Source organism: Gymnoscopelus microlampas (genome assembly GCF_963454915.1).
Source record: "Gymnoscopelus microlampas genome assembly, chromosome: 15".
NCBI classification, from domain to species: domain Eukaryota; kingdom Metazoa; phylum Chordata; class Actinopteri; order Myctophiformes; family Myctophidae; genus Gymnoscopelus; species Gymnoscopelus microlampas.
Window position 1 is genome coordinate 23,998,753 of NC_139952.1, and position 27,583 is coordinate 24,026,335.

The window sequence follows — 27,583 nt, forward strand, 5'->3', positions numbered from 1 at the left end:
AGAGGGAGGAGCATGGAGGGAGCCCACCCCCAGGTAGAGGAGCTTAAGAAATTTACATATTATGCAAAGTGTTTTTTTGTGATTTTATGGGCTCGGTTATTTCACATTAAGTTGTTTGAGTTATTTTTTTTATTGTTTAGTGTTTTTTTATTGTTTAGTGTTTTTTTTTAATCATCAGTTTTTGTATTGATCACAGTTTCATTTTAGTTGTTTTACCCTTTCAGTTTTTATTTAGTTGTTGTTTGAGTTGTTTTGACTGAGCTTTGAACCAGGAACCCTGGGATTGTGAACCACGTATTTATCTTTTAAGCCACGCTGGCATGTAGACTACAATTGGGAACGTCATACTTAACCCACCATATAGAATTTAGATGGACAGTGAAAATATTCTTCAGGAGGTTTGAACTCCAAACCTTCCGCTGTCAGACCCTGAATTTATCTCTTGAGCCACACAGGTTTGGACAATCTAAGTGGAAACGTAATATTTAAACCACCTTATAGAATTTAGATGGACAGTGAAAATGTGCTCCAGGCGTTTCAAACTCTAGACCTTCGGTTTATAAACCCCAGAGTTTTCTCTTAAGCCGTGGTGGCATGAAAGATGCAACTGAGAACATAATACTTAACCCACCTTTTCAGGATTTAGATGGACAAGGAAGATGTTCTATGGGAGCTTTGAATCCTAAATCTTACGTTTATAAACCCTGGATTAATCTCTTGAGCTACGCTGGCATGGAAAATGCATTGGAGGACGTAATACTTAACCCACCTTTTAGAATTAGGATGGACAGTGAAAATGTTCTTTAGGAGCTTTGAACCTTAAAATCTTTGGTTCATAAACAGTGACACATCTCTTGAGCCACAGAGACATGAAACATTCAGATGGGAAGGAAATACTTATCCTTTTAGAATTTAGATGCAAAGCATATCTCTACATTGTGGTATTGATATTTTAACTTCACCACTTAGACCCTCTATTCTTAGTAAAGTTGCAACTTTACTTGGACCGCTTGCCTTTTTCCCATCTACACCAAATCTCTTCACTAAAAATAGTTAATCTACAAGCTCACAACACGTCGACACGTTGTGAGCTTGTAACTCTGTTATTTTTGACGAATGTTCTCCCCCAAAATAGGGATGCTGGGGTTTACTTCTTCCACCACTGCTGAAGAGCATGCAAGACAGTAGACAACTAAGAAACAGTGGTGGAAAAAGTACTCACATTTTTTACTTAAGTAAAAGTATCACTACCCTAAAGTAAAAGTCAGGAATTCAAAAGTATTGGCATCAAAATGTACTGTATGTGTGTAAAGTGCAGAAGTCCCATTTCAAGTTTTCAAAATGCATCAAAATCTTTTGAAAATAGTAGATCTACAAGCTCACAATGCATCGCAATTTGTCAAACATAACTTTGTACAATTATTTAGTGTCTTTTTTAGACTTCTTGTTTATTTTAAGTATTTAGTGTTTTTTCCCCTTTAGTTCCCTTTTCCCCATTGCTTAGTAATTTGACAGCTGTTAATGTGTTTTTTTTCATGGTTTGATTTCATGGCAGTTTTAGTTTTTTATTGAGGCATTTGAACCAGCTTTTTTAATCACACCAGTTAGATTTCAGTTGTTTGTTGAGTTTGATCTTTGAACCTAGAACCTTCGGTTTATAAACCCCTGACATTATGTCTTGTGCCACACTGGCACAGAAAATGCAAGTGAGAACGAAATAGTTAACCTAGTAGAATTTAAATAGGGACTGAAAGTGTGCCTAAAAATATTACTTTATTTTAAAATATAAAATCAAAATAGATTTTATTAGCATTATCTCTAGATGTATTTTTTTGGGCAGATTTTGTCACATTGAGCGGGACATAATGCAGAGAAAAAGTTTTCTAAAAATCATCATTATGTAAAAAAAATAAACATTTCATTTCACTGCAACAGAGGATTATGTTTAATTTCATGCTTCATTGTTCGACAGTTTTCCTGTATATTATCATATTCTTATGAAAAATACTTCAATTGACACAACCAGGTTACATCACTTGACAATGTTGCTTCTACCTTCTTCTACAGTCTAAGTCCATAGTCTTTGCTGAAGAAAGTGTCCCTGAAAATCAAGCATGAGTGTTAATAAGGTCAAACGTGCGTGCGTGCGTGTGTGTGTGTGTGAGAAACCTCATTATGGCCAAAACTGTTACTATTCAGCATAAACATTCTAAAATAGAAAAAACAGCAGAAATAGCAAAAAAAAAAAACATTTTCAGTAATCCCATCAGCATCTTTTAGCGACGAGGTCTACCTCTTCTTGGACGTTGTATGGACGTCATACAGACTTTTTTGATGGTGTTTTTGCAACGCAGCTGACTTTAATCAAAAACAGCTGATTCAGCAGAAATAGCAAAAAAAAACAAGACTCTCCCCAACAAAATCGTCAAGACACACCATCTCCTGTTTACTTCCTGTATCTGCATAGTCTCGCGTCTCGCGTAGCTATCTGCGTGAAGTGGGCGGACGCCTTTTTAGGAGACCGGAAGCAAGTTGACAACACATGTGTTGAATTAACTGTGGAAAAACTTGAAGCACAAGGCACTGGATTAAGTAAACTTGGCTGTTAGCCTGGTCCCTACCAGGCTAACTTCACAGCTAAATTTCCATGGTAACTAAGGTAGGATTGCGTAAATCTTCTTTGGTGAAATCGAGTCATGGATAAACGTATCCAGGGTGCTATGGCTAAGCTAATCTTGCAAGATAATTCAGTTTTCATGAAACCGATTCATCGCTAATCCTGGCTAAATTAAGCCAGGATAGGTGTTAAATCCAGGCTTAACCTCCAATTCTGCTTTCGTGAAATAGGCCAGTGACAAATGTCACTGTCATGACTGTCATAACATCCAGTTTAAAGTCTGTATTATTGTGTGCCTTCAAGGAGAAGTTCACCCATTTTAACCTCGTCTTCATAGAATTGGTCCTAACTAAAGCTCATGGTACCATTTCGGTCTAATCACTGTGTCAGTGGACAGTCCAGAAACCAGCCCACCAACGATATCTGTAGATAGGTTTGGTCATTTGAAACGAGATTTCCAATTTCTTCTTTTTAAACGAGATTTCCAATTTATGTTTTAAATTTGAAGCAAGTGCATTTCAGCGTGCCAACTTTCCTGCAGGCTGTAGTTTCCATTACCTTGGAATCCTCTTATTTGATGTCATTGGTAGGCAGGTTTCTGAACTGCCCACAGCCCACCACTGAGACACAGTGAGTAGACAGAAATGGTGCCATCGGGTTAAGTACTCCTTTAATAACCGCAACATGTACATTCTGTGCTGTCCCCAGTAGGAAATGCATTTTTTATTGCAGTCATGTCATTCCGTACAAAAATAGTTAATTATGTTATCCATTATTTAAAAAATAAAGATTGCTGGAGAATGATGCAATTAAGTGGCTGACAAGCAGCGATAGGGAGTCTTCAAAAACAGAACAATAAACATGTCATTCAAAATCACTCAGTCGTTAAAACAAAGCCCAAATAAAACTCTGTGCCATTGTTGACTCTAGGAAGCAGCAAGGCTTCATTCTCCACACTTGGCACAATGGCACCGATTGTAAAATCATCCATGATCCATTCTTTCATCTTGCCACACGAAATGCAAAGTGCAAAAATCACATGATGTTTATTATGTTACAATGAGCCAGCATTGATTGAAAATACACATGCTAAAAAAAAGGGCATCTCCCATCAACCCAAGGCAATCAATGCAAATTCCACCTTACATTCCAAGCAAATCAAACGTGGAGAAATCGGTTCTCGATGTTCATCCATGCAAGTGTACAGCATGACATCACGTCCCTGAGGCTCACAAAACCCCGTCCAGTTTGAGTGTCCAGGCTTGGCCAGGAGTGTAGGGTAGCTCGGGGAGCAGGACGATCAGGCCAGCGCTAGGTGAAATGGGGGACCATGGCAAAGGCCCAGGGTTCCCCAAGAGTGTCATCTGAGGGGTGAGGTCAGAGGTCAATATTGTAGTGTCTCAGCAAATCACTTAAGAATTAACAAATTGGATTCTTCTGAAGCTTTTATAGGAGAAAAGTGTTTGTTTTCAGATGGGTGGTGTTTGTTTGTTTTGGTGAGGGGGGCACATTTTTGGGAATTTATTTTAACACATCGGGTGCCAGAGGTTTATTAAAATATTATACGTTCAGTGCCTGCATATCTTCCATCCACTTACGTTGATACGTTTCGTGCTGTAGATTCCCCGACGCGGCAGTGCATGTAAACAAAGCGTGCCTGCGAGACGGCCGAGGGTCCCGACTAACGCCTGGAACAATAATATTTCTAATGCGATCCTCCATTGCAGAGTGATCGCCGATCGAAAACGGCTCACTTCCACCACGTTAAAAAGAAATGGAGATATTAAGCTTTTAGTCAAGGAGTTAACATTGGAGCGGCCGACCGGAAGGATTTTTGACATGGATCCACATGCGGCCTCTCCTTCTCAGAGACTCCTTGGATGATCCCAAAGTTTCGTTAGAGCGCCCCACGTGGGGCCCACGTATAAAAAAAAAAAAAGGGCCAAAAACGGTCCGTACCGTTTATGGCACATGACGCATGGATTCTCAACAACGGTCCGGACCGTTTTTTGGCACATAATGTGTTAATTTTATTAGATCAGGCAAGTCTCTACATTTAAAATGATGTAGAATAACTATCAAGCAATTAGTCTGTTCTTCTATTACCAGAAATAATAGGTCTCACGCTTCTGAGGACACGTAAGGATGTATAGTGTGAAGACAACAACCCAACACCCAAAAACCATGTCACAATGTACTTACTTTGGTGGAGCCGGACGTGCGGGGTTCAAGCAGATGCAATGTAGACAGGGAAGGCTTGGTTGTGATGGTGGCATAAACAGTGGCACCTTTAGAAGTATACCTAGAATGACAGAGGCAAGAATTGTACAGCAACAATGTGCACAGTGTTTAATCAATCACTCTGCTCTCTAATTAAAATCACTGTAATTATTTTCTGTGCTGCTCTCAACTATGAAATGTTCAAAGCAACTTGTCAGTAAGATTGCCTTCATAAATCCACTGACGCACTGCTGTGGAATCAGAGCGTGGTAGGGTCGGGAGCAGAATTAATTTGTAATTTTACAAACGAGAATGCCCCAAGTGAATTTACAAACTCAGCCTTCATTTACTTGACACAATCAACAAAACAAAGTCGTCAGCGCTGTTGACAACTAGACAATATTTGCAGGGGAATTCACTGCATTAATCAACGAATACAGTTAAATGATTCATTCTGAAAATGGCAAGAAGTAAGAGTGGCACTGCACTGATGCGTTTACTCTTACCATACTGGCAGAGTTTTATTCTCTGCCTGGACCCTCCAGGGTTTGGATGAGTAGATGGCCTCTCCGTTGAGCTGTAGCCAGTCGCCGACTCCCCTGAGCCTCTCTTCAAACAGGGGTGGGATCATGCCATCAGGTGTGGGCCCCACATTCAGAAGGTAGTTACCTCCCAGAGCCACAGTGCGAACTAGATCCTGTGCAGGGAGGAAGACCAGTCAGTCTGTCAGTCCCAGGAACGAGAGACCACTTTGATCACATGGTTGTTTCATCATTGACCATCATCTGTCTGACTTAAAGGGATAGTTCACCCCAAAATGACTCTTTTTCTATCGATCTATCTATCGATTAGTCACCCCATGGAGACTTCATTCATGGATATTTTTTGTTTTTTGTCGCATTCCTAAGCCAATAATTTGATGGCCGGCAGTGTTTCCGGTAGGATACGCAAAGAGTCTCCTTTGTGTCTCCTACCGGAACCGCTGCCTACCGGTCCGCTGGTCATCAAATTATCGGCTTAGGAATGGGACAAAAACGAAAAAATACCCCCGAATTCAAGTCTTCATGGGTTGACTAATCGAAAAAAAAAGTTTTTTTTTTTGGGTGAACAATCCCATTAAGATGATGCAAAAAGTCTACTGACACTGATACCAAAGACCAAGGTGTATGATGCATTCAGTGGTAACAAGGTGAATCAGTGGATCACTTCAACTGCAAACCTAGAGGTGTGCCTAGTTAAGCCATGTATTCAGCACCCTCTGGTGGACAAATTTAGAAGACAGAGTGACAGATCGTCTCATTACAGTTTCACACTAACTTTGTGCGGTTACACCAACCCATATTCTATCATCATTACATTGTTTAAAGGAGGAGTTCACCCAAAAAATGACTTATTTTCTATCAATTATACACCCCATGAAGCCTTGATTTCATGGATTTATTTTTGTTTTTGTGGCATTCCTAAAACAATAATTTGATGACCGTGTGTATTTCCGGTAGGAGACACAAATAATCTACTTTGTGTCTCCTACCGGATACATTAGCCGGTAGGAGACGGGAATCAAATTATTAGTTTAGGAATGCGACAAGAACAAAAAAGAATCCATGGACTCAAGGCTTCATAGGGTGTGCAATTGATAGAAAATAAGTCATGTTTTGGGTGAACTCCTCCTTTAAATAAATCAATACTTCCATCAGGATACATGCGATTAAAAAAACAGATCATGGCGGTATCCAAGACAGCCAACATCCATCATCTCCTTCCTCACCTCTATGATGGTGTGTAGATCCATTAACTCAGCCATCCGCATGGTTCTACGGTAACCCCAGGATGAAGTGTCCACAGACGTACACTTCTCCCACTTGTGCTTTGGTAGCTGCCCAGGTGTGTACTTATCTTCACAGTTGTAGTAGCCGCCATGCTTGCAAGCGCAGCCGGCCCCCCACCTGTCATTGGTCACAACACTGTCCTGGAATGTGAATAAGTAAGCTTTTATTCATATAGTTCTATATGGAAACTAATATTGGCATATACAGGACGACAATGACTTATGATAATACTATGTAGGTCTACATACTATTGGGTCCGCCTGACAAGAGTTTACTGTATATGCTTGGGGTAAAGTAACTGCCCATAGGCCACTACCGAATCCAATTGACTATATTCACACAGCGGCTATTTTGCTCTCACGTCATATTTGCGGGTTGGAATTATTTCATTAACTTAATAGCAAAATGGGCACCGTGTGAATATGTTGAATTGGCCGCGTTCGGGGAAGGGAAGCCGGACACGGGAGGGTGATTTTGTCACCGTTCGTAGTCCTACAGGCTGGGGCGGGGAATGTTGAACAGGTGGAGTAGGACAGAGTCGATATGTCCTCCTGGTGGGGGCTCCTCACAGGCAGGTGAGCCAGTAAGGTAGAAGTAGCAAGAAATGTGTGGGTAGGAATTCATTGGCATAACGGGTAAAACAAAAAGGGGGTGGATCTTTATATGCTTGGATTAGAGAGATGCTCACTTTAACAGGACTGTCATTGTAAAGCCAGGCCAGGAAATCAGTAGAGTTCCAGTAGGAGTCCGGAGCTTCCCAGTCCCCATCAGACCAGATCAGCTCAGGTCTGTACCTGCAGAACAGCGGACAGAGAAAAGGTTCAACAGAGGTTCTGTAACATTCCTGGCAGCAACACATAACTCCATACTATTATGGATAGTATAGGGATACATATTCTTCACTCACACATTCAGTCCTTAAACTCTCACACACAAAGTACTCAATAGCAGGGGATGCCTGCACAGGTCTGTACCTGCAGAACAGCGGACAGAGAAAAGGTTCAACAGAGGTTCTGTAACATTCCTGGCAGCAACACATAACTCCATACTATTATGGATAGTATAGGGATACATATTCTTCACTCACACATTCAGTCCTTAAACTCTCACACACAAAGTACTCAATAGCAGGGGATGCCTGCACAACATGTCTCACACACACCACACACACACACACACACACACACACACACACACACACACACACACACACACACACACACACACACACACACACACACACACACACACACACACACACACACACACACACACACACACACACACACACACACACACAATATTGTATCAGTAATTGTAAAAAGGTTTAATTGCAATGAACTTTGATATTATAATCACAGCGTTAAATACCTCACAACCATGTTATAAAGTTCTGGCAGCAGTTTATTCCGTACAAACTCTTGTGTTTTGAAGCCATTCTTCTTGTCAGACAGGTAGAGGGGATGGAACCACTCATACAAGGAGTTGTAGAGTCCATAGTGCAAGGACCTAGATGAGCAGAAAATAAAATAAAATCCTCAACTGAGCAGAATATACATTAGAGCCCGATGTCTAACCACTTTCATCCTGGCGTCCCCATTTGTTTAAATGAAAAGTTTCAAAAATTGCAGATCAACAAGGTTACGTGTCAATGAATGAATCAACGCGTCGCATTGTGAGCTTGTAGATCAGCTATTTTTGAAAAAAATTAAATAATGCTTAATGGCAAAATAAACAAAAGTTCAGTTCATGTGTGTATTATTTACTTGTTTGCATGTTCAAGTATCAGCCAAAACAATGTTGATCGCCATAATCAGTGGTTTATAGGACTCAAAATCTGGATCAGACCCAAGAATCTGGCATCAGTCGGGCTCTACAATAACCTTTCACTATGCAAATCTGTGAAAAACTGCTGAACAGGAGCCAGCTGAACAAAGCCAGAGAAGAAAGTGGAGCCGTGATGTGTTTCGGTCACATCTTGTGTTTAGGAACATCTGGAGAACAGAGATCCAGAATATGGTGACCAGACGTCCCATTTTCCGTGATTGTCCCGGTTTCAAGCTGGGCGTCCACAGTCCCTAAAAATATCTAATATTTCAACATTCACTACCAAATTTTGACGGTTTTCATCACAATTAAAATGACCGATGTTTTCAGCATTTGCAGCATAGATGTTTATCATGTCCTGTTATGTTGAAAGCTGAAGTCACTAGGTGTGCCAACTGCCAAGTTTTAAAAAGTGTCTCCCAAGCTAATGAAAAAACCTGGTACACATACATGACGGTCCTTGCCCGATAATGCCTGTGCACAAGCATGCATGTGGGTCATTTAAGGGTCCTGGTTTGGGTGAAAATACTGGCCCCTTAACTCAGAACTAACGGAGTGGACAGCAATGGAACTGACCTGTAAAGGTTTACTCAGAACTAGCCGCAAGCAACTCTTAGATGCTATTTTTAATATCTGGCATCTAGAGTTGCGATACCAACCCTTGACAGCACATTCATCCAAACAGAAAAGTCAGATCTGATTGTATTAAATGACGTTAAACTCAACAACATTGCAGCTGTACGGAAAGCTTGGATTATCCTCTTTGTATCTGCCAAGTTTTTGTTTCATAAACATCCACCATAGATAGGGTTGTCCGATATTGGCTTTTTTACCGATAACCGATATACCGATATTGTCCAACTCTTAATTACCGATACCGATATCAACCGATACCGATATATGCGGGGATTATTGTGATTAGGGTAAGCTCAAATTTCATATCACACACACCATATACAGTAAGAACTCCTGTAACTTATTTATAAAGCCAAAAAAAAAAAGAAGAAAAAAATATTATTTTTTCAAAAACCGATACCGATATTTTCCCGATATCAATTTTTATGCTAATATCGGCCGATAATATCGGGAGGCCGATAATATCGGACATCCCTAACCATAGACATGTTATGAGCTACTTTCTGTCAATAAATTCTGTGCAGGACCAGGTGGTAATTGTTCTAAGTGTTTGAGTTTGGAAGCGCTGGTTGGAAATCAGTCAATGGTCCTGCGTACCCCCCGTTTCGAAATTGCACATAATGCAGGAGGCAGCAGTACTTATTGTATTAAAAACGTTATTGAAAACGAGTGCTTCCAAACACGTAGATAAATAATCACCTGCCCGGAAGTTATTGACAGAAAGTAGCTCTACGATGGATTTTTATGAAACAAAAACTTGAAGGTTGGTTGCCCATTCATGGGGTTGGTATTGCAACTCTAGATGCCAGATATTAAAAATAGCATCCAAGAGTTGCTTGTGGTTAACTCAGAACCGTGTGAGATGGAAGATGCATGAGACATTACACATTTCAGTATGTGTTGTGTCTGTGAATGTGGTTAATATTCTAAGCCATTATATAATAACTAAAACCCTTTTAACATCATATCTCCAGAATGAAAGACACCCAGCAAAATGTCTGGCTCTCTTTAATAGACCTTTAATATGTGTGGCCATGTGGAATGGATTCTTCTGCCATCTCACCTGTTGCGTACAGACTCTCCCAAATCTCCCACCAGATCTCTGTGTGGTCCGGTGTCAACGGAATTCCAGTTCCAGGAGTTTGGCGATTCCCAGTTGGTAAAACCCTCGTGGTGTTTGGCAGTCAAGACGACATATCTGACATTATAAAATAGTTACTAAACTGCATTACACAGTAAAAATACTCTGAGAGTGTACAAATGTAACCAAATGGACCCATAAGTCCCATAGGATTTCACAGTGCACATATAAAAAGGCAGTGGTGTAAAGTAACTAAGTACATTAACTCAAGTACTGTACCCAAGTACAATTTTGAGGATTTTTTACTTTACTTGAGTATTTCCAATGTTAAATACTTTGAACTCCACTATACCTCAGAGAGGCAAATATTGTACTTTTACTCAACTACAAGTCTTTGAAAACTTGAATTACTAGTTACTTTGAGGTCACTAGTAACAAGTAAGTAAAACTTACATTAACCAGCCCTTTATATACTTTGGCTATTTGAAAATAGCCAATCTACAAGCTCACAACACGTCGGATCGAGCTTGTAGATCTGCTATTTTTAAACATTTAAAACTTGAAAAGGGACATTCTGTATAATGAGCACTTTTACTTGTAACAGAGTATTTCTATATTGCAGCATTGCATACTTTTACTTAAGTAAACATTTACCTATGAGTCCATTTGGTTACATGATTTGTATACTCCGAGTTTTTTTAAATATTAAAATTAATATTAGTATTTACAGTGCCTCACCTGGCACCTGAAGCCTTGAATATATCTGCCCACTGATCCGGATCAAAGAACTGAGCGTGAAACTGGGGCGCGAACTCCGGATAGCTGAACCCTGGGGGGTAGTTCTCCTTCATGAAGCTCACACACTTGGGATCGGCGGGGCTCTGGCCCTGCCAGTGCCACCAGAACCACTCGCTGCCGAACCCGGGCACAGAGAACACCCCCCAGTGGATGAAGATGCCAAATTTGGACTCATCGTACCATGAAGGTAGGGGTCTTGCATCCAGACTGGTCCAGTCCGCAGTGTACCGACCCTCTGTTTGCGTTGCAACTGCACTGATGATGAAGAAAAACACAGCGTTTGATGCGAACATCTTGATAGATCTTGATTGTTACGCCACTGATCCCTCTTATCTGGCCATAACGTTTGTATAGGAGGAAGTCATGTTGTTTTTTACGTCACATGACTGATCACATGACTGCTTTGTTCAACTTTTTCAGATCACATGACTGGGCTTTTTTTTAAAGGGACAGTGACGTTATGTGATGTGATTGTGATGTTTTGTTCAAGTTCAGGATGGATCAGATGCATGCAGTGCAGTGGTGTAAAGTAACTAAGTACATTTACTCAAGTACTGTACCTGTCATTTTTTTGATATTTTTACTTTAGTGGAGTGCGTCCAATTTTCAATATTTTTACTTCTACTACCCATCTGAGGAAAATATTGTACTCTTACTCCACTACCTTTATTTGAAAACTTTAATTACTAGTTACTTTGTAGATTTTAATTAATATTACAAAACATACATTAACCACTTCAGCCCTTTACACATTTCGGCCATTTGAAAATAGCCGATCCACCAGCTCACAATGTGTCACCATGCGATGCATTGTGAGCTTGTAGATTGGCTATTTTTTAATACATTTCTACATTTGAAAAGGTGTGAAATGGGACATTTTGCATAATGAGTACTTTCTACTTTTGGTGCTTAAAGTACATTTTGATACCAATACTTTTGTACTTTTACTCAAGTTAATTTGAAATTCCAGACTTTCACTTGTAATGTAATTGCAATGTAGAAAACTTGTATTTCTACATTGCAGTATCAATACTTTTACTTAAGAAAACATTTGAGTACTTTTTTCAAGTCCAGATTCAAGAAAGCAAGACATGATTCTATTGTGGAGTCTGTATTATCTATATTGACAAGCAGTAGCCTAGCACTTAGTAAGATAAGTAATTTGCATTTTAGACCAAATTCGTTTGTGCATGAAATGCCAATGAAGGTATATTGAATATTGAAACACAGATGTTCCTGCACCACATTTTTATTCATGTAGATCCACATAATATAGCATCTCTGATGTGCATGCAACGCAACAGTGTGTGTGTGTGTGTGTGTGTGTGTGTGTGTGTGTGTGTGCTATAACTATTTCAAGAAGAAAATGTGCCCTAACTAATACATGGGCTGTGACCATTTGTTTGTATTAAGATTATTTTATTCAAACATGATACCAACATTATCCCACAGTAATATACATGTTCCATTGTCATTCCTGAACCCTTAGATTCGATTTGTCATAATTCCCTTTGAGCTTTCATTGACTTACATTAAAGATTACGTAAAATAGGTATATTATGTAGATTAGTTGTACATTTTATACACCTGTGAAAATAAGTAAAACAAGTAAATTGAAGGAGAAAAAAATACCTATTTTTTAAAGGGATCCAAACACATTAAACAAAACCAATACAAGAAGTCTCACCTTTATGAGTATTTAAACTGCATTCTCATCGAAGGTCAAAAGATACCAAAAAAACAACGTGACGGGACAAAATGACAAAATAATTCCACCAACACTTTTATACCTGGTGTAATCTTGTGATATGACAATAAACCTTAACCCATTAAGACCTGCGGCCGACTCTACAAATGCCTTCTAAATCAGTAGTTCTCACACTTTCAAGATTTTTCAAAAATGTAAAAAAAATAGCAGATGTACAAGCTCTAAACAACGCTAAAATCGAAAATGAGATGCTTTCCCAGTTTTAATGGGTTAAGTTGGGCACAAAATGTTGGATTCTCTTTCAATAGCTTCTCAACAGCTCTAAAAGAGTTTCAATACAGTACTCAATCTGACCCTGAGATTTAAATCATTTTATACAAGTTCATAACATTTCATACAGTACAAGTTCATATAGTCTGACTCTGAACATATACTGTATAATGTGCCCCTTAACATTCATGGTCTCAGTCAGATTCTCCTGTTGCTAGGCAACTCCCTCTAGCTTCAGAGTCCAGGCGTTGCCAGGTTGTACTGGCATCGAAGGCAACATGACCACTAATCCAGTTGTTTGCTTCAATGGTGCCCACTTCAATGCCATAATAGGATAGTCCAAAAGGGTAATCTATAGGCATAAAACAAATGACAATAAAACATGTCAACTCACACAGAGGGAATTTTATGAATTATATATTTATATATTATAAATGAATGTAAATTAAAAGTATAATAAAAGTAAGTAAAATACTTACTTTGGTAACCCCAGATGTCTTGGGAGCTGAAAGTTTAAGCAGCGGTTTGGATGGCCACCCTAGCATTGTGGCGTAGACAGTACTGTTCCTAACTGTGTACCTGTGGGGGAGAGCAAAACGGTAGTTAGCAACAGCCCACCAAGGGCATTGTAGCGTTTGCCAGTCACATTGTTTTCATGAGTTCAAGTTGAACATTGATATTAATTTTTTTATTGACAAGAACATAGTCATATTTCCCTTCATATAACTTCTCTCAGAGAACATTTAAAGGTAAAATATTAAAGGATAAGGCTGGAGTTTTCTGTGAATATTTTCTCATTGTCATTTTATTCGCAGTCGCATGATAGTTGTTTCCTGGAAAGATTACAATGCCCAAGTTCATCACAATGATTATGCTGGCCAAAGCAACAGTCTTGGACTTTTTCGGAGGCTAATATAAAAAAATATTCTGCCTTATCCTTCAAATTGTTGTTCATGCTCTCTGCTGATGCATCATCTCTCACCAGACTGTCACAGTGGAGTTTTCTGTCTGGACCCTCCAGGGCTTGGAAGCGTAGATGGCCTCCCCATTGGTTCCCAGCCAGGCACCAAGTCCCCTCAGTCTCTCCTCAAACAGAGGTGCAATCATACCATCCGCCATGGGCCCAATATTCAGCAGGTAGTTACCCCCCATTGCCACTACATAAACCATGTCCTGAACAAACACAAATGAGAAGGTGTTACCAGGGGTTCATTATTGATTAGCCCTATTACGAACCTCTCACTCCGCTATACAGCTCCGAGATGAGGTTCCACTGCGAGCTCTACCGGAATCGGTGGAACAGCCGCAAAGTGTCCGTGGATTACCCTTTTCGCCACATCGTATCCAAAAATGAATGGTAGTTTCCAAACTGTACAGATGTTTGAGGTATGGTCCGGCACCCTAACCTTTTGGTCCGGCACGAAACAACTTTAAAATCGCTTATTTAGTCAGCCTGTGGCCATGTTTCTCCTTCAACCCGGAAAAAAACCCTAAGTCAGCTGCCAGTACTGCTCCCGCTTCGGCTACAACTTGCTGCACCATAACTTTATCCTCATATGTTTATCTGTTTTGTTTTATCTTATTATTTTCTATTCTCTTAACTATCCAAATAAACTTGCCTTGCCTAAACAGAATAACCAAATAAACTAGACTCATGCAAAACAACTGTGCCAGTGTCACAGCTTTGGTCATATACAGTATCATACAGTACATAAACATGGACCATTTACCGGTTCATTTTAGGCATTGTGTTTTTGTTTACATTTTGTCAAATATTATTAAAACCTGCCTGAATAAGGAAAGACAATTAATAACGTCTAATATAAATAAAACAACTCTGGAAAAATGTATGCAAAGTTGAGCCCCAATCATGTTGTTGACATTGGTTGATACCAGCATTGTAACCCCTCTTTTAGACTAAGTTGAGTGCCGGGGTCGTGCACAAGAAATAGCTGATCTACAAGCTTAAACGTGTCACACGTACAGTAGATTGGATACGTGTCGGTGCGCGACACCCACACGTTAGTAAGTATATCTCAGACTTTACTCTCCATGAGCTCTGACCTCTATGATGGAGGGCAGGTCCATTAGGTCACTGAACTTCATGTCTCGACGGTAGCCCCAGGAGCGGGTGTCAATGTTCTGACACTTCTCCCATTTATGGTCCGGGAGTGTGCCAGGGGTGTACCGGTCTTTACAGTTGTAATAGCCTCCATGCTTGCAGGCGCAGTTTTTACCCCATCTGTCATTGGTTACAATCACATCCTTTAGAAGCACGCACACACACACACACACACACACACACACACACACACACACACACACACACACACACACACACACACACACACACACACACACACACACACACACACACACACACACACACACACACACATTACTGTACTTGTGAAGACATCAAAATAAATACATAAAGGTTTTTTTTCTTTATACCATTTAAAACCGCAAGTAAGCACATAAGTAGTCTTGGGGACCAAAGGTTCCCGAGCCATGTGGCCCACAGTTCAGCAGCCTATCTCCTGTTTCCTTAGTGTGAGGCAACTTGACGTACAAGTATACCCCTTGGACATAGATGCTAGTATGTTGCAGGGACTTACCTGCGATCCAACCTTTGATGCTGAATGCCATCAAAGGTCCTTGTGCAACTCTTTAATTCTCTACACTTAACTCTTTAAAAACTTTAATCATAAATCTATCATTTCCCTTGTGAGAACCAGGAAAACTGTCTTCTTAATGTCTATTATTCTCAAATTCTGCAAGTATAGTAACACAGAAACAATATAGTAATAATGGCATTGCCTGCTGCAGCGGTTACATTAATGCTGGGGACACAAGCAACCTAAACAGGCTGGTAAGGAAAGCTGGTTCCCTCGTTGGGGCTACCCTGGACGGGGTGGAGGAGGAGGTGGCGAAAGTGTGTATAGCGAGGAAGCTCTACACTATCATGGACAATCACGCAAACCCCCTTCACATGGAGATTGTGGGAAGGTTTAACAGGAGGAGAAAAGACAACTCTTACAGTATGTCATATCACAATATCCCAGATGATATCTAGTCTCATATCATGATATCAATATATTGTCCATCTAATCAGAGGGACTCACCTTCACTGGGCTATCATTGTAGAGCCAAGCCAGGAACGAAGTGGAATTCCAGTAAGGGTCATCTGCCGCCCAATCACCATCGGACCAGATCAAATCAGGCTTGTAGGTCATCACAAGGTCAACTAGCTCTGGAAGAGTCTTCTCGAAAACAAAGTTCTGCGTCTTGAATCCGTTGGCTTGATCCTTAAGGAAGATTGGGTTGTAGAACTCAAACAGAGAGTGGTACAGTCCCAAGTGCAGAGATCTAAAGAAATTAGCATTTGTGTGTGAATTTCCAATGTGTTTTCACTTCAGCTTTTGGTCGCCAAAGGTTTAGCTAACCCACCAAGGAAACTCTCTCAGAGCACTTCATCTTCCAATATTCCCCTTTTGAGTACCCAAGTACAGTACTTATCTGACTGCAGCAGTATTGAGTCAGTATTTCAGCCACAGACTACACTTTTTCTCCTCGCATTTGCCTAAATCACATTTGTGAAAAGTCACAATTACGCTGGATAAAACTGAATGCTGAGAAGTCTAAATTGCAAGAAGAAGAAATAAATCTGAATAGGACTTTCTATTTTTATTCAGAGGTGAAAATGGGCTTCCACAGTTTAGAGTACAAAGGTAACTATAAAATAAATCTACGCTGGATTCCATTTAAGATTTCTTTCTATGATATGATAATGCCATTTGTTGTATTTTAAGAAATGACCAAATAAGCATTGGTAAAGAGCAACAAAGGAATATAATGCAATGAGCTGCATTGAATCACATACTGTAACAAATGTCCGTTCCTGCATTCTTATATTGTTTCTTTTAGGTTGCATGTATGGCGCCATCATCATAAACTATCATCATCATGTACTGTATGTGAGAATACACTTCCCTTTCTTCTCAGCCCAATGAGCCCACATGCATTTGACTGTGGTCATGGTGCTGGGTATCTAGGGAACAAGGGAGGAAGTAGCTATGATAACTGCACCAGCAAGTCCAACTGGTATTGCTCTAAAGGGGTATATGCCAATTGTGTTGGGTTTCTTTGCGGTTGCGGATCTGATCACCTGATGGCACGCACTTCCCTGTTTGTGCACATAAAGTCAGGTGACCGTGAACACAATAGCATGCAATGACTAATGAATTATGCTACATTTCAGGGGACATAACCTGTCAGTCTCTTTTTATTATCATCATCTGTGATATAGTGCTGCTTCTCACCTTTTCCTAATAGCCACTGACAGTTCTCCCACGATGTCCCTGTGAGGACCAGTGTCCATAGAGTTCCAGTTCCAGGAGGTTGGTGAAGGCCAGTTTGTGAACCCATCATGGTGCTTGGTTGTAAACACTACATACCTGGATGGATAAAAAAAACAATACTGAGCAGCAAGCTTTTTTTTTTTGTAGTTGAGTTGAGTCTATATCCTGAATAATACAAGTTCGACTTATCCTCACTACTAAATGTGATTGCTTTAACAAGCATTTGCATGACACATAAACCAGACGAATAAGGTGTGGCTATTTGCAAAGTAAAGCCACAGAGACACTGGTCTTTAATTATAAATATATCAAAAACATAAACATCTATGAATATGTCTGACAGCAGCCTATTATGGTATATGGCTTTGCAACCAAAATGTTTCCATATAGTCTAAACAAAAATACGATTTATAGCAACTTTCATACTTACTTGGCACCAGACGCCTGGATGATCTCTGCCCAAGTATCAGGGTTCCAGAACTCTGCCTTAAAACTGTGCGCAAAGTCGGCGTACTTGAATTCCGGCGGGTAGTTTTTCTTCATAAACGCCACATTGTCGGCGCGTCTTTCGGATCGCCAGAAGTACCAGAACCACTCGCTGTACTGTCCGAATCCCGGGACCGAGAACACCCCCCAGTGCACGAAGATGCCGATCTTCGCCTCGTCGAACCACTTGGGTATGGGTCTGGCATCGAGGCTCTTCCAGTCGGCCGTGTAATGTGCTCCACAACTAGGACTGGGTACGAGTGACAACAACAACGCGAAGAGCGCAGTCCATGAAACGAGACATGGGGCTGATCGGACTTGTTGTGGCACCATCATTATGAAACAGTGTTCAATAGCCTGTGTTGCGTACTTGTGTTGTGTTCAGGACTAACCTCGCGACACCAGTCTTTCCGCACAGGTACGGAGCTGCCGTGCAGGACAGGTCATATGACTCGGTCGCCCCAAAACACAGTCGCCCTGGGGCAAATCCGGCGACCTCGGAACGGTATTCACCTAAACGTAAACCTCAGTAAACTATGCTTAAACATAACCTTATTACTAAACGTAACCTCAGTAAACTATGCCTAAAACATAGCCTTATTCCTAAACTTAACCTCAGTAAAACTATGCCTAGCCCTAAACTTATTTCTAACCTTATCCTCAGTAAAACAAATACAAGAACCGCTGGGGGCGAGCGTGTTTTGGGGCGAGTGTTCCGGTTACCACTTGAGAAATGCACTGGCAGTGTAGCGTGCCACCAGGAAATAGCCGAAAATAGCCGACCTACAAGCTCTCAACGCGTTGCGATGCGACATGTTGTGAGCTTGTAGATCGGCTATTTTAGGAGCTCCATGCCGCCGTACGGCGAAGTATAAATTAGGCTGGGGAAGTGAAACCCAAGTAAGAACAATAACAACAATCATATCCATACTGCAGTTTTTATTCGGCGAGAATAATGAGTCACTTTGTTGATTCATATGTAGACTATTCTCCCTTTTGTGAATTGGATCTATGTTCAATTGTTCATCAACACTCATGTCATTATGTTTCTCCTTACTTTTCCTAGGCTATAATCTCCTTTTGTTGTTCTGTTAGTGTATTGTTTTCTTCAAACTTGAAAGGAAAAAAAATGCACAGAATAAAATGTAATATTCATAGTCACAATTGGAAACAATATCAATAGTGTAGGCATTGTAATGGCAAACAGCTGAGAAACCTTTATTGTAAACCCCCCCAAAAAACGTCTTTTTAAAAAAATCAGAAGAAAAATGCTCAGTATTATAGACATACATTATGTATATGAAAAGGCATTGACAATGGATGGAATTTCTATTTGTTGAGCATTGAATGAGAAATAGGAGAAACTATGACATGATGACAAGTGAGAAGGGCAATTAACAATTCAAATCACATTAGTTGACAAACAATTATTACAGTTATTAGTCAAGTTCAATCCGAGAGCGAAGTATCTTTCTGAATCAAATCATGCAAATATCAAGTCATATAGATATTGATGATCTCTGTTACGTTATCATTCATTGATGTACCTTCCTTAAACCGTACAACTATGTCAATCCCTGTCAAAGATCCCATGGACTGATAGATATTTCTCACTTGAAACCATCTCTTGCCTTGTTGATATTATACCCTCCAAATTTCTTGTAGATGTGTTAGAAGTGATTACCTCTTACTTGCCATTTTTAATAGTTCCCTCTCTTCTGCATCTGTCCGTGATCATTTTAAGATTACTTGTGCTCAGCCTCTACTCAACAAAAAAAAAGGCTCTTAACCCAATTTGTAATAATTACAGGTAAGATATCCAGTATTGAAAATTGCAGACCAATTGACCCGGCTAGCGTACTGTCCAAAGTATTCTAGAACAAATTCTATTGGATAGGCTTCAAGACTACATAGTAACCACAGACTATCAACTTGGCTTTAAAAATAAACATGGCACGGATCTGTGTATGCGCTGAAGGAAGCGGTTTGTAAGTACAGAAGACAAAACTCTACTATGTGTATGTGCTTTCAAGATGCATCAAGCTTTTGACCGCATGAATCATGGTAAACCGTAAAACTAAAAAAGGTACTCGTAAAACCTCTGGTATTCATATCCGAGAAGGTGGGGATTTGTCACCGTTTCTTTTTCATTCGTATGTGGATGAACTATCTGAAAGGTTAAAAGAGCTTAAGACTGGTGGGAGAAAGTCTTATTAACCATCTGCTGTATGCTGATGACTTAGCCATCATGTTTCCCTATGGGTGCTTTCTGCAACTGCTTACTCTGCTCAAGTTATGGTTTGCAGTATGACAAGTTTAACTAAAAAAAAAGTGTTGTCATGATTGCTAAAACCATAGAGGTTCAAAAGCAAAATCCTATTTTCTTGGCAGATTAAATATTAAATGTGGACAAATTAAAATATCTGGGTCATGTCATCAGAGATGACCCATGTCCTGATCATGATGTCAAGCGCCAATTTGCTGGCATGTAGATTTCATGTCTATTCCATATTGATGATGTTATAACATCTCTTAAAGCATACTGTACTCCACTGAACACAGCTGACTTGCAGTTATAGCAAAGCTAAGCTTAAAGCGACACTATGTAACTTTTTTTTAATTAATAAAATGTAATTTTGTCCAATCTGTATGGTAGAGTATGTTAACACAATATAACTTATACAATTGGGGTGGCTGTATTTTGTCTCCCTGCTCTTCTATTGAGACATTTAGATTGTGTCAAAGGTCATGTCTCACCTAGTCTCGTGTAACTATTCCTCAATGACCGGAAGCAATTGAAAATTGTGGGAGGCAACCGTCTGGCCACACAAGACTATGAGCTGATGGTCAAGATTCAATTTATCCCATGGGCAAGCAGGCAGGCTCTATTAGCTCAATGGTAAAAATGTCAGCACTTTCAGCACAGGAAACCAGGTTCAAATCCAGGGTAGAAGGGCATATGCGTTTAAAATCTTGCTTAAGCTCTCTAGGTGGACAGGTGCAAGTTATTTGTTAAAAACTAGTAATGTCCCCACCATACATACAGTGCTGAATTTCATGTACAAATGTATGTGCCGGCTGAATGACTTACAAAAAATGAGCCTACCAAGTGTGATGTATGTTACTCCTCATGTTACTGGAAACATTTGTGTAAGTGTTAGTATGTGCTGTCTTGTCTTGTAGTATTTTTATATTTTTTGTTTATATATGGACCATCGAGTCCAGAATAAAAATTGATTGTGTATTATACTGTACATAGGCACTGCATCTCCTTCCATTGTTTGTTATGCAGGCGAAACACATTTTTTTATCTGTTGCTGATTTTATTTCATTTCTTCTTCTTGATTTGAAGTGAGTTTATAAATAAAGTTCTATAACGAAGTTACCAAATATTTCAAAACAGTTTCCATTCTTGTTATTCAACAAGATACTGTACCATATTCACTAGCATTCACACCACATGCAAATCAATAAATAAAAAGGTCTCTTACAACAAAAACCTATTAGCACTAAATGCATGGCAACAGATATTTGTTTTTTTCCCTAAAAGAAATTAAGTGGTACAAAAGGGTTCTGGAAAATGGTCTGTTGGTCGAGCGAGGCAGGTCAACACAGGGCCAGCCTACAACACCACTGTGGACTCAGACAGCATTTGTTTCTCCACCAAGTCCTCCACCCTGCCTACCTCCACCTCATCTACATCGTCCATGAAACTTGACCAATCAGGGCCACCGTCCTCACGTTCCGCGGCCTCCGATTGGATGGCCGGGTGCATGGGAGCAGAGTCGTCGTTGGTGGTTGTGACACAGTTGCAGCTGTCACAGATGCTGAAGCGCCTGAGTCCCTGTGTAACGTCTACACCCGTGAAGGTCCGCCTGCAGCTCTTGCATGACACTGGCCAGCAGTGCCTATGGACCTGTGCAAGGAGAGACAAGTCAGTGGATGTGCATATGTTCATAACAAGCCCAGCACTCAAGATACTAGAAGCGGTGAGATTCATCTAGTCGGTGTCTAATTGTTTACTGGCTAAAAAGTAAATGACAACTCCTTCAGTTTTACACAGCTGTCACTGAGAGCATCCTCACATCATCAGTATCAGCAACGGCAGCATGGAGAGTCACGCACGCAAAAAAAACTGCAGCTCGGTCAATACATTATCCAGGATTATTGGTACCTCCTCCCATTAGTTAAATCAATATCACAAATAATAAATACGGTAGATAAAATCATCTCTTCCCCAACCACCTCTTTGGGCTGATGGCCTCTGGAAGGCACTGCTCATTGCTTGTCAAACAAATCATCCCGTTTTAAACAGATCCTTTCCTACTGCAGAAAGGACTCTGAACACCACAACAAATGTACCTGCACTTTGAGCAGTTGTGTCAATGTTGTCTGTGAACACTGTGAATACTGTCTGTTATGCTAGTCATTGTGAATAATGATTTTGTTGCTGATGTTTAACTGAGCTAACCCACCATGCTGTACCGAACACAAAATCATTTCACAAGTCATTAAAGACAACAGTTATTAAAGAGAACAGAACTGAACTGTAGGCGCATGTACTTTATCAATAGTCATGCATCAGTGCTTAACGTTGGGTTTCCAAAGCACCCACTATATGCCAAGGGAAATTGCTTCATGAATCTCATTCTCATTTTACATGCTGAAAAATAATTACTAATTTACACAATTAGCCTCACCACCATCATCAATAGAAAAACAATATCCTCCTATAATTCTAGTAACCTCACGGTGGTGGTGGCGGCGGTGTCTTGGTTCGGGGGACTCTTGATCAAACTGCGCATGCGTCGTTGCCAGGTTTCGCGAGAGAAACAAGCAGCAAGGTCTATGAAAACGAGGCCAAACCAAACGAACCCTACAAGCAACGAGGTCTATGAAAAGAAGGCCAAACGCAGCGCCTTCACACATATACCTTGCCTATTGGAAAACAGCCAATCTACAAGCTCACAACGCGTCCCCACACCCACCTGCACTTTCACAACCAACGCCAAAACACAACACCAATATTGCCACTACAGCGCTTACAATATGCCTACATGGCAACTTAGCCTGCTTCCACACCATAGACCCCGCCCCCATTCTCTGACTGCATTCTGTGGAAACACAGCAGAGCAGACTTTTCTCGCACACACCATGCACATACGCACACGCGCACTTTTAGATCCAGTACTATTTTAAAAGTCTGCGTATGGGGGACTCGCGTATCCGCGCGCCTGGTGTAGCCGCTATCATTGATAATCACTTGGATCTAAACAAACGCGCTGGACGATCTGTGTGTGTGTGTGTGTGTGTGCGACGGGACAACGGGAGCATGTACCGTGGTGTGTGTGTGTGTGTGTTCGCGACGGGAGCATGTACCGTGGACTTTACTATATAACTTGGGGTCCAAGACATAGAAATGCCATTAAATGGGGGTCCATAGCCCTAATGCATGTCAAACTGGGGGTCCTTGAAATTAAAATGCTTGAGATTCACTGCTAGAGCCGTAAAAAATGGGGTTCCCTGGCATATCTTTTCAAATGGGGGTCCGCGGGCTAACAAGTGTGAATTTGGGGGTCCTTGACATAAAACCGTTTGAGAACCACTCCACTACACAGTACAAACTCACTTCCGATCCCTGATACTGTCTGTTCTCAGCGCATAAGCCGAACTGCACACGTTGGGTGCTCATATTCCCCTACGGGTATGGTCTAGTATATATAAAGATAATCATAAATCGTGTTTTGTGGCATCCGAGTTGTACTCTTTTCCAGATACTACTACACTAATATTGGAAACCTGACAGCACAGTTCTGCCAAATATCGCACCAAGCTATCCAGATCCGACAGCTCTCCTCCATCTGTGGCTAATAAACTGTAGCCTCGCGTAGCCAGACTATATCACTGGGTGGAGTGCATTTTTTTTTTTGCACTGGCAGATTCATCTGGTCCCAGGCTAAATAAACTGAGACTACTTATTATGTCATTTTAGATTTTAATTTGAGATGGCAAATTTCTGGTGTCTTTAGTAGTAGTGTTATTGTATGTGGTCTTGCATTATGGTGGTTTACCATACCAGCATACCATACTAGTCAAATATAAATCAATGTTCTTAATTAATCAATGGTGTTTCTGCTGTCAGTGTTAGTTCCATCCTCACCATGCTCTATTTATTCTTCTTACACCTGAAAATTACTTTTTTCACCCATGAATAACAATAATAAAAAGCTTTTCTCCATGACCCATAAGTCTGCATGCCTTTTATGGTGTTGACATAAGGCATCTACCTATGAACATGTATCCATTCATCATACACATGGGCACATGGGCCATGCACAAAATCCTGTTTCATGAATCCCAGTGATTTTTCATAGGCTCTAGAATAATTTAAGAGAGGTTTTGTGAATGCCATTAATACTTTGGCCCATTAACACCCACAATGACAAGCACACTGGGTTCTTACACTGAGGGCATGGCTGCGCAGGTGTTCTTGTCGTGTGAACCTCTTGCCACACATTGGACAAGGGAAGGGCCTCTCTCCAGTGTGGCAGCGGATGTGTCTCTTCATGATTCCCTTCTGCTTGGCTGTGTATGGACAGAACGGGCACTTATGGAGTTTTACTGGTACTACCAAGCCATCACCTGTAGAGGGAGTGAGAGGCCTGCAGTTCAATAACATGGACATTGGTTGCTTATGCTGACAGAATGGAGAGGTAATGGTATTAGCATTGAATATAAATATCACAAATTAGCACCATCAGATTTTTTAAAGAAAGGTGCAACACAAGTGTATTATTAGAAACTGGTGAGAAAAGTATCTTGCCAGTGTATCTTGCCCAGCCCCACTTATAATTTCAAGTTCAAACTTGATTCAAAACAGTATTTAAGGGGAACAGACACTGAATCAAAAGAAACCAAACTAATTCTGTGTCAACCAATATGACTAAACATATGGCTAAAGGCCATTTACAAATCCATGCTACTTTCTATTAATCAACTGATCTAAACACATTAAGGTTGAGTTAATCATTCCATATTCAATTACCTGTGTCTTCTCCAAACCAATCAACCTGGATCTCCATAATAGAAGATCCTCCCGACCAGACGCCTTCATCCACCCTCGGACCAGGCCTGACAGGTGCTCCGTGGTAGAGCTGGCCTTGCTCCACTCTGTCTCCAAGAGGACTGGAGCCTTCGCCTTTGGCCAGCACTTCCATAAACTGCCTGGCATTGAAGCTGCTGTTACTGGGGGACGGGCTGGGAGGAAGCAGCCTTCCATGAGGCTGATGGAGAGGGGGTCCCTGATACAGGGTGAGGTCTTTAGTGTCGGGGGACCCCTCCAGCTCTTCATCGGGGTCATACTCAATTTTGGGGCGCACTAGCTCAAGGATCGGAGCAGAGGATGAGGAGGACGAGGTGTTGGTCTGATCAATGGTCTGTTCCCTGTGACCGTCTCTCCCAGAGCTGAAGTCTCCCCTGGAGATATAGTCGCTCTCTGTGTCCCTGCTGGTGTCTCTGCTAGTGCTCGGAGGAGTGACTGCGGTCACATCGGGGGGGATTCTGGCTGAGTCCATGGAATCCGAACCTACACTCGTACCTCTGTCGGCCTCTGCTTCCTGTGAATGAGACTCCACGGTCCCCGAGGTGCTGGGGATGGGCAGGGCAGGTGTGCCGCTATCTGCGGGGCCCTCTCCTCCTCCATCCTGCCCCCTGGACTCCCTCTCTTTGTTCTTCTCTCTCTCGCGGTTACATATGTCCAGGGAGGAGCGGATGTAACCCTTGCAGAAACTGACCAGGTCAGTCATCTGCAGGTAGCTGGCAGCCGACATCACCTCGATGACGTTGCAGCTGTTCACGGCCAGTCGGCCAGAGTAGAGGAAATCCAGGATGATGGAGAAGGCGTCGGCCGTGACGATGTCCAAGGATGCAGTGCTGTGGCGCTGAGCATTGTCCTGAAGAAATAGTACAAAAGTGACTTCAACAGTAACAAAGCTTGCAAGTAACTTTTATTGGCTGTAGGATTCAAGGGAACTGAGCTAGGTTCAATTAAAATGTGGAACTAGGGTTGGCCCCAAATATTCCAAAATGTGGATGCTCAGTTGACATAAGTTGCTATTCCAACATCATTTCAATTCTGCATCAATGCAGTGACATTACATAATCGATTATAGCCTGCTAACATTGCAGGACCACATTGGAAACAAGTTGTTTCATTACGCTTTTACGTGTTGTGTATCCTGGGTTTTGTATTTCTTTTACCAAAATCAAATAAAATCAAACATTTATTGTTGATTTTCCAATTTCTTCTGAAGTCAACTGCATGCATGTCTGTGATGCTACATGCTAACACTGACAGTCCACTCCCTCTGAGGGACTGAGGGAAGCTGAGATAAACTTTTTAAACTTTTATAAAGTCATAAAAAGTCTACCAGTATTTTGAAAGTGGAGAATCAGGTACATTTCTAGTAGTAAAATAATACCGATGTACAACAGCGTTATACACTAGTGGTGGGATTTTTTTTTTCATTTCAGTGAACGAACGATTTTGTTCACGGCAATGATCCGTTCAAATGATTCGTTCACGTTCTCGTTCAGTAGCGCTTCCGATCCCGGCCGAGCGCACAAGCTACTATATGCATGCAACTGTGTGGATCTGATCCCACTGACATGTCTGCACAGAAACACAGCACTACGCATGCATGTCTATTGTATAGTGAAACACTCTACCGCACAGCTGTCTGTCTGTCTGTCGCGGGAGGAACAGCCCGCCAGGCCGCCCTGTGTGCGGGAGGGCATGAACGTAATCGTAAACGTAACAGTTTCAAGAAGTGAACGGGTTCGTTCACGGCAAAAGAACTAGTTCTTATGAACGAATCGATCATGACCGACCCATCACTATTACACGTACTCAACACATCACAATGTGCTGCATTGTGAGCTTGTAAGTCTGCTATATGGAAAGACAAAAGGGTCATATTTTATTTCACATTCCACAGCCGACAAAGTAGGTCCATTTGGTTACATTTGTACACTCTCAGAGTAAAATGAACACTGATGTTTTTACTGTGTACTCTGACGTGCCTGTGCAGTGCTATGAAAACCTTGTTATTGTATATTACTCGGGAACAATGCAAGTATAGGGAGGTGCAAGCCCCACCCAGTTATGCAATACAATACCATTACCCGTTGTACCTGTTGTACCCGTCTGTCTGGCTGTGTCCCTTGTATGCCCATATATATGGGCATACTGTATATGGTATATGCATTTATTTTTGGAAATGAGGCTGCAGTTAGCTATGCCAACAGGACTATTTGGTAAGGTAAATCACAGATGTATTTTGTATACCCCCTAGAATAGATCGAGCCATGAACCACCAGGGGTACTAGTACCCAACTTTGACAATAGCCTGTCCCACGCCTACGGTTACAAACAGGAAGCTTGCAAAGCTTGCAAAGCTCAGGGCATTTAAATGGACTGCATTTATATAGCACTTTTCTCCAAAGGACTTTACATAGTATTTCACATTCACCCATTCACACACCGATGGTGGGGGCAATTAGGGTTCAGTGTCTTGCTCAAGGACACTTCAACACTTAGCCAGGAGGAGCTGGGGATCGAACCTGGAACCTTTGGATTCCAAGACGGACGCTCTACCTCCTGATCCACTTCCCGCCCATGTCTGAAAACCACCAAGCTTTGCTCACCTGCAAGTAATGAACCAAAAGAGCCCTGAAGTAGCCACTCCCAGC

At 41.2% G+C, this 27,583-nt stretch overlaps 3 protein-coding genes across 3 annotated transcripts in view; all 3 read right to left on the reverse strand.

Moving 5' to 3' along the window:
- Positions 1–3,272: 3,272 nt before the first annotated feature.
- On the reverse strand, positions 3,273–11,367 carry LOC311062386 (tissue alpha-L-fucosidase-like). Its single transcript, XM_084081390.1, has 8 exons — positions 10,949–11,367; positions 10,193–10,327; positions 8,038–8,175; positions 7,355–7,460; positions 6,606–6,806; positions 5,344–5,534; positions 4,820–4,919; positions 3,273–3,981 (listed from the first exon to the last, which is right to left on the reverse strand). The coding sequence occupies exons 1-8, from the start codon at positions 11,299–11,301 to the stop codon at positions 3,847–3,849; spliced, it is 1,359 nt and encodes a 452-aa protein (XP_083937516.1). The 5' UTR covers positions 11,302–11,367; the 3' UTR covers positions 3,273–3,846.
- A 1,039-nt stretch (positions 11,368–12,406) lies between these two features.
- LOC311062385 (tissue alpha-L-fucosidase-like) lies at positions 12,407–18,273 on the reverse strand. The gene is made up of 7 exons (XM_084081389.1): positions 17,778–18,273; positions 17,309–17,443; positions 16,112–16,355; positions 15,051–15,251; positions 13,969–14,159; positions 13,466–13,565; positions 12,407–13,338 (listed from the first exon to the last, which is right to left on the reverse strand). Exons 1-7 carry the CDS (start codon positions 18,167–18,169, stop codon positions 13,201–13,203), a joined length of 1,401 nt encoding a protein of 466 aa, XP_083937515.1. The 5' UTR covers positions 18,170–18,273; the 3' UTR covers positions 12,407–13,200.
- A 479-nt stretch (positions 18,274–18,752) lies between these two features.
- zbtb8b (zinc finger and BTB domain containing 8B) overlaps positions 18,753–27,583 on the reverse strand; it is a 10,090-nt gene continuing 1,259 nt past the window's right edge. Inside the window, exons 2-5 of the mRNA XM_084081180.1 lie at positions 27,539–27,583; positions 24,879–25,785; positions 24,297–24,475; positions 18,753–21,749 (exon numbers count right to left, since the gene is read on the reverse strand). The exon at positions 27,539–27,583 is cut by the window's right edge and continues 150 nt beyond it. Of these exons, the coding sequence (XP_083937306.1) occupies positions 21,456–21,749; positions 24,297–24,475; positions 24,879–25,785; positions 27,539–27,583 (1,425 nt within the window). The 3' untranslated portion in view covers positions 18,753–21,455. The remainder of the gene's footprint in view (positions 21,750–24,296; positions 24,476–24,878; positions 25,786–27,538) is intronic.